Below are 7,188 nucleotides of genomic sequence, written 5' to 3'. Positions count from 1 at the left end.
TCTTCCCTCCACCCCTCCGTCCCTCCGTCCCTCTGTCCCTCCATCCCTCTGTCCCTCTGTCCCTCCGTCCCTCTGTCCCTCCATCCCTCCGTCCCTCAGTCTCTCCGTCCCTCTGTCCCTCCGTCCCTCCGTCCCTCCATCCCTCTGTCCCTCCGTCCCTCCGTCCCTCCGTCCCTCCATCCCTCCACCCCTCAGTCCCTCTGTCCCTCCATCCCTCCGTCCCTCAGTCTCTCCGTCCCTCCATCCCTCCACCCCTCAGTCTCTCCGTCCCTCTGTCCCTCCATCCCTCCACCCCTCAGTCTCTCCGTCCCTCTGTCCCTCCATCCCTCCACCCCTCAGTCTGTCCGTCCCTCTGTCCCTCCATCCCTCCGTCCCTCAGTCTCTCCGTCCCTCCATCCCTCCACCCCTCAGTCTCTCCGTCCCTCTGTCCCTCCATCCCTCCACCCCTCAGTCTCTCCGTCCCTCTGTCCCTCCATCCCTCCACTCCTCAGTCTGTCCGTCCCTCTGTCCCTCCATGCCCGTCCCTCCGCCCAGCGGGGCGGCCCGCCTGCAGTACTCACCGCCCACCGCTAGGCCGCGCCAGCCCCAGGGTTGCTATGGCGACGGCGGCGCCGCTTCCCGCGCATGCGCGGCCATTGCGGCGGCTTCCGGCGGGCCCGAGGCGGCGGCGGGGCGGCGATGGAGCGGTTCGGGCCGGGGCCCGTGAGCGCCGTGCCGGTGGCCGAGTTCAGGCCGTGAGTCCCGGGGCGGGCGGGAGAAGGGCCCGGGGGCGGGAGGGCCCGGCACCATCAGCCCGCGTGGGGCTGCAGCCACGGGGCAGCCGGGGAAGAGCGGCTGCGGGGCGGGAGGGAGCGGCAGCTCGGGCCAGGAGGAGCCCGAGCGGGTGGAGGAGGGCCCCCGGTTTGCCTTGGTCACGCTGCTTAACCCTGGGCCACCCCGAGTCCCGAGCGTGGAGGCTGCCGGCCTCGGGGAAACGTGCCGAGCTAGGCTGAGTTTATACACGAATGTTTGTTTTTGCCGCGTAGGGAAGCGATGAGAGTGTGTCAGTGTAAGAAAAGTATTTGTCAGCACTGGAGTTTTTAACTTTGATAGTAAGCTGGTGGTCATCTTACTCTTCTGTGGGTAAGTGTTGATAGAATGGTTTCTAATTTCCCTAGGGAAATTTTGAATGCAGTTTTGTGCTCCACCCTGACAGTCCTTCAGGCAAACGCCAGTAAAGGAGAAGAATTCGGATGTTTTGCTTTTTTAAAGCTGCTTAATATGCTGCCTAAATGTATGGCAGTACATGAGCAGCCAGCAGTGCTGCTGGCTGCAGTGTAGAAGCTGTGCATGGCTGCACATAACTGTCAGAGGATGAAATAATTTTTTCCCCATTTCCACTTTTTTTTCAAAGAAAAACACTTTTTTTTTTTCAATGCCCTAAGGAGCCATGTCTTTGAATGAGGCAATCTTTGAAAGTCAGAAGGGTATTGCCTGGCTTGCATATTTACTTCAGCATAAAATAATGTAGTTAGCCAGGCAGAGTGAGTGAGAACTGGTGGAAGCACACAGAACCAGGGTGTATGTGGTGTTTTGTAAACACAACACCTGTTCGAGCAGGTCAAGTTCAAGGAGAACCTACCAAGTACATAAACTTTTATAAGCCTTCTCTTGTAAAAGGTCTTCTAGGTTTAGGTCTGTGAAGACAAAGCTTTGGTGTAGTGGCTCTGTGTTGTGACTGTTACTACACTTATTCGGCTCTCTTAGTTAAAAACTGAGAAATTATTTTTAAATAGAGGAAGAAGACCTAATAAAAAGGAACTTGGAGTAGTAAACTGTTAAATTCATTCGGTGTACTTCCCTTTCTATACCAGCCTGTAGGATTTGTCATTTTCCTGGACTTGGAGTTACTTTAAAAAAAAAAGGGAACTTGGCAAGTTTTAATGCAGGATACTGTCATATGACATGTACATGTGTAACTAATATAAGATACTTAATAATTATGCAGCAATGTACTGATAAACCTATTATCATAAGCCCCCTATGTTATAATGCTTGCAAAGCAGTAACAGGGAAAAGTTTAAAGTTTGTTTTTAATTTTGTTTGTGAGCTTATACTGACAGAATCATTACATTGTTTTGAATACTCTCATTTTTATTGCAGCCAACAAATGCGTACTTCAAGTCTTTATTGCTTCCAAACAATACACTTACTCAGTTCTTGAGAACTAATCAGCTTCTGTTTGGAACAAGTTCTTGTCCTTTTTCAGGCATATATATTGTGACTTTCTTTTGTGTGTAACTTCTCTTATTTATTTCAGAAATGAGGGTTCATTAACATCAACTCTAAGAACGCTTCTGTTCTTCACAGCTCTAATGATTACATTACCCGTTGGGCTATATTTTTCATCAAAGGCTTATGTATTTGAAGGTAATTTTGTTTCTGCCAAATAGCATTATTATTACTAAAATAGAGGAGAAGCACAATCCTCTAATAGCATCTTTGTTCTTCCTGTTTTGAATATTTGTTTCCATATATAGACAAAAGTCCTGTAATATCTAGTTAGAACAGAAAATTATATAAATGGTTAATGTATCTTTCTCTGCATTGTGGTCTGCAATCCAAAATCTGCTGTTTATTATACAATGGTTTATATTGTATAGATGTGCATTGTTCCCCTTCCCCAAAGGGTTTTTAACACTACCCTGCAGAAGACTTTTGTCAGAATCATCAGAGATATGTTTCCTGCAGGTATTGCAAACTAGTCATGTGTTTGAGACAGAATAATGTTGTTTCTGAGGTTTATATTTTGCTTTTTGAAACATATGCACATTTAAACAAGTTATATGCATTTTCAGATATTGAATGTGGTTGCTTGTGGAGCTTTCTTTTAATTAAAAAAATAAAAAGAGAGATTATGGCTATTTGTTTGAACAAGCAGCCATGTTGTAGTCCTGATTCTGCAAGGCTTTAATACTTACCTCCTGCAGTTCTAGGAAGTTATCTCCTTCGGAAGTGGGGAGGAGGAAGGGAGAAAGCAGCTGCTTTATGCAGTTCACAAGTGTGTAACCGAGTTGTTCTGAGACGATTCTCCTTTGGTGTATACTGCTGTATGTAGTACATGAAGGTTCAGAGGTTGTTAAGTAACTTTCAAGATCCTTTTTAGCTTTTTTTTCTTAGTTTGAGGTGTAGCAAGCTGAGCTTTAACTTCACTGTGTCAGTTAATGACAAGATCTGAAAGGATCTGCCAAGTGTCTTGGCACTGAAAGGATTGTCTTTGCAGGGTGATGATTTTGGAGTACTGTAATGTGTAGGTTTTGTTTGCTTTTGGGGAGACTTTGTTGGGTTTTTTAAATCAATTAAGGGAAACAATATTTCAGTGTTTGGTTCTTTCAGTATTTGAAAGCTTGTTTTATATGAGATGCATTAATGTATCTTAACTGGTGGGGCATTATTGTTTTATAGTCTAAATACAGAAGGTAATAGTCTTCTAAACTTAATTGTTCTTCTACTGTTTTCTCCTGTTTTAGTGTCAAATTATTACAGAATTCTCCCCCTTCTTCCTCCCACCTCCCTCCCCCATTTTATTCCCCCACAATGAGTTGCATTTAGGAAAAAAGGATGTTGAGGTTGGTTTGGTGCTGGAAGGTACTGTCAGAAAAAGTGAATGTTGTAGAACTCTAAGCTGTTGACGTCACATCTAGGTTATTTTATGTTAAATATTGAATACTGTAGTGTTGTTTGCTCCGGAAATAGTTTCAAGGCCTTTAACTGTCACAGTGAATTCTCTCCTGAATTGTTTTGAGCTCACGGTGAATTGTTTTGAACTCAAACTTTTGATACAGGAGTAAATGTAACTTTGGTCTTCAGGGAGAATTGTGACCTGACATGTCAGAGTTCCTAGCTCATAACTAATATTCTTTACTTTCTTTGTTTTCTCAGGTTCCTTGGGAATGTCTGACAGAGACAGCTATTTTTATGCTGCCATAGTTGCTGTAGTCACTGTCCATGTGGTACTTGCTCTCTTTGTTTATGTAGCCTGGAATGAGGGTTCACGGCAGTGGCGCGAAGGCAAACAGGACTAAAGTGAAGATCGTCGGTGTCTGATGTCCACAGACTGTAAATCAGTTTTTCTGTGAGCTGAAGGAAAAGCATTTTTCCAAATGTGTAATACACATGCACAAAGGGGAGGCTGGTGCCTCAGTTGTGGTTAAAATAAGACTTGTGCTCATCTTGACTGTGTACTGGTGTTTTCTGTAATGGTGATGGAAGTTGTTCTTTAGCCAGCTTCTACTGTGTTGAGCTGAGGAGGCCTTAACTTGCAATTAAAGTGGAATAATTATATATTTTTTGAAAACTCCTGTAGCTACTTTTGCCATGCCTAGTATTTTTCTGGCTTGCTCTGAAAATAATATTGGCATGAAGCAAACATTACATTTTCAAGGAATTAAATTGCTGTCTAAAAAAGCTACATTACTTACTATGCAGCTACAGTATAAAAGATGGAATTTCACTTTGCTGTAAATAGTTTCCTGATTTATATGTGTTGTGGTTTAACTCCAGCCAGGAATTGGGCACCATGCAGCTGCTCACTCACTGTGACCCCTCAGTGGGATGAGTGGGGAAATCAGGAAAGCAAAGAGGGAAAACTCACGTGTCAAGATTAAGACAGTTTAATAGGTAAAACAAAAGCTGCACACGTAAGTGTGTTGGTTTTGAGTACAAATTCAAACCATAGCCCCATGGTAGCTATTATGAAGAAAACCACCTCTATCCCAGCCCAAACCAGCACAGTGGGATAGGCATAATTAACCTATTTCTGTGTTTAGAAATAATTTCAAAACCAGAATTGTTTAGATACTCAGGTGATGTCTTACTAATGTGAAGTATAATTTTTTTTCAAATATATTTTTTATTGCAGTGTAAAATTCAATCTTTAATTTCCTTTTGGGAGGACTGGTATCACGCATTCCTCACCTTTCTCCTCTTCTGCAGTTTATCCTGATAATGCAAAGGAAAGGGCATAGCTTATTTTTTGTATGTCTTTAGACAGGTATGTATCTCCTTGATATTTGCTGAAGTGTGCAGTTGGATTTCCTATGGTAGAGCAGTGTCAGTAATAGTCATAAGCTGCTGTAATGGCTGGAGGGGAAGGAGCAAGAGAAAACAAGCTGTCATTGTCTGCACATGGTGTCCTTTTTGAAGCAGAGGGCACAAAAATGACCACATGGAAAACTGACTTCTCTTCATAACTACTTACTTGTGCACTGTGAAATGATACAATATGATGATTGTTTTCTTTTTTCCTTGGTTGTGCGTAGAACTTCCTGTAGTCAAACTTTAGTGAGATTTTTGTGCTGTAAGATAACATGAATTTCATTCCACTTTTGTGCTGTTGTTAGCAAGCTTTTTAATCTCTGGCTGAAACATTTTCCTAAAGTTCCAGCAAGGCAAACTTTCTTCACCCTGATAATGGCTGTTAAGCAGTTGTACTTGAGGTCATTCTGTTAATTTGAATTTTACAGTTTACTGTCTTAGTTTAGCCTTTCTTGGAAGTTTTTTACTTAATATGGGGCTTGGCATGGTTTTGGTGCTGCATGTGTCTGTGATAAAACTTAGGTATAAATGAGGCAAAAATTGGTTATCTGTGCGCAGTGGCTTGAGAACTGTGTCCCCAAGCCTCATTCTTGTCTTGTCCACCCCAGTCCCAGGTGTGCACAAGCATATGCACCATGGCACACTAATGCAAATCAGTTTTTACACCTTGTTTCCGTCACTTTACCTTTTCTCATCCAGAGCCCCCTTGTCAGGTTGCTGCTGGCAAACTGGAGAATCTTCTCAGAGTACGTGAAGTGCAAAGTTAGTTTGTACATGGGCATATTGGATTCCTGTTCTCCAGTGTGTGAAGTGTATGTTGTGGAACAAATACTGCCTTTTAATAAAGACCTACCCTGCAATACAAGATCCAGTAAACGATATGTGCTGAACACTTTGTGAATAATGTCTTTAATATTCCACATGTAGAGTACAGCCTAAAGCAAATATATAGGGCCATTCAATAGCTTAACTTTTTTTTTTTTTCTTTTAAAATTTATTCACGGTGGAGAAAAAATTAAGAGTTACATTTATGAAATAAAGAAGTTTAAGTTTATTTGGTACTAGAAGTCAGTGGCAGAAAAAATGAATATTACAGAAGTCTAAGATGTTGACTTCAAGAGGAACACACCTGCTATGCCCTATTAGCTGGGTTCTGTGCTATGTCTGTTTTGTGTTTCATGTAGCAGAATCCCTAGACACAAAGTTAATAACAGGGAAATAATTCCTTATTATAACTGTTGAGTTAAAAAAATCTGACAAGTTTGACCTCTGCTGTATGTGCAGGCACTGTAATGTCTCAGCAGTTGGGGGTAATGAGCTGAGCATTAATCCATCCATTGGAAGAACTTTGAAGGTAATGCTTTGATTCACCACAACATTCCTGGTGAGAAAAGAGGCACCACCTGAGTCTGCACAGAGAAAAGAGGCACCACCTGAGTCTGCACAGAGAAAAGAGGCACCACCTGAGTCTGCACAGCCAGAGCCAGGTGCTGTTTTGATGCTGCCTGTGCTTCTGAGTGCGAAGAATCCCTCACGTAAAGGGTGCAATGAAAATAGCCCGTGGAGGGTTGTCCCCTTGCAGCCCAGGGGCGCATTCTCTTCCCTCCCTCCTTGCCAGCAGTGGGGAGCCACACTGGAGCAGTCTGTTCCTGAAAGTGCACCCTGTGCAAGGAACCCACACTAGAGCAGTTTGTAAGGGACTCTCCTGAGGAGGAAGGAGGGCAGGAGTAATGTGTGAAGAGCTGACCACAACATCCACTCCCTGTCCCCCTGTGCCACTGTGGGGGAGGTAGAGAACTTGGGAGTAAAGTTGAACCTGGGAAGAAGGGAGTGCTGGGGGGGAAGGTGTTTTATTTCGCATCACCCTACTCTGATTTGATGGGTAATAAATTAATTTCCTCATACTGGATCTGTTTTTCCCATGATTGTAATTAGTAAATGACTTCCCTATGCTTTTTCTCAACCCAGGAGTCTTTTGTTACCTTTTCTTTCCCCATCCAGCTAGAAAGGGGAGTGTTAGCACGATTTTGATGGGCATTTGGTGTCCAGCCAAGGTCAAGCCCACCACATTTAAACTGACAAAAGTTGTGGAGAGATCAGAATTCTTGGTTT

The 7,188-nt window shown here is 43.4% G+C and overlaps 1 protein-coding gene and 1 long non-coding RNA gene across 2 annotated transcripts; one reads left to right on the top strand and one right to left on the bottom strand.

Annotated features, from left to right (window-relative positions):
- Window positions 1-603: 603 nt before the first annotated feature.
- On the top strand, window positions 604-5,966 carry VMA21 (vacuolar ATPase assembly factor VMA21). The gene is made up of 3 exons (XM_068204942.1): window positions 604-734; window positions 2,300-2,409; window positions 3,922-5,966. Exons 1-3 carry the CDS (start codon window positions 625-627, stop codon window positions 4,062-4,064), a joined length of 363 nt encoding a protein of 120 aa, XP_068061043.1. The 5' UTR covers window positions 604-624; the 3' UTR covers window positions 4,065-5,966.
- On the bottom strand, window positions 5,420-6,975 carry LOC137482548 (uncharacterized). The gene is made up of 2 exons (XR_011004124.1): window positions 6,540-6,975; window positions 5,420-6,479 (listed from the first exon to the last, which is right to left on the bottom strand). It is a non-coding gene; the product is annotated as an uncharacterized lncRNA (long non-coding RNA).
- Between the last annotated feature and the right edge of the window lie 213 nt (window positions 6,976-7,188).

Source organism: Anomalospiza imberbis, chromosome 14, assembly GCF_031753505.1.
Source record: "Anomalospiza imberbis isolate Cuckoo-Finch-1a 21T00152 chromosome 14, ASM3175350v1, whole genome shotgun sequence".
Lineage (NCBI taxonomy): Eukaryota > Metazoa > Chordata > Aves > Passeriformes > Viduidae > Anomalospiza > Anomalospiza imberbis.
Note: the sequence above shows the minus strand (reverse complement) of the source record. Positions and strands in the feature narration are given on the sequence as shown.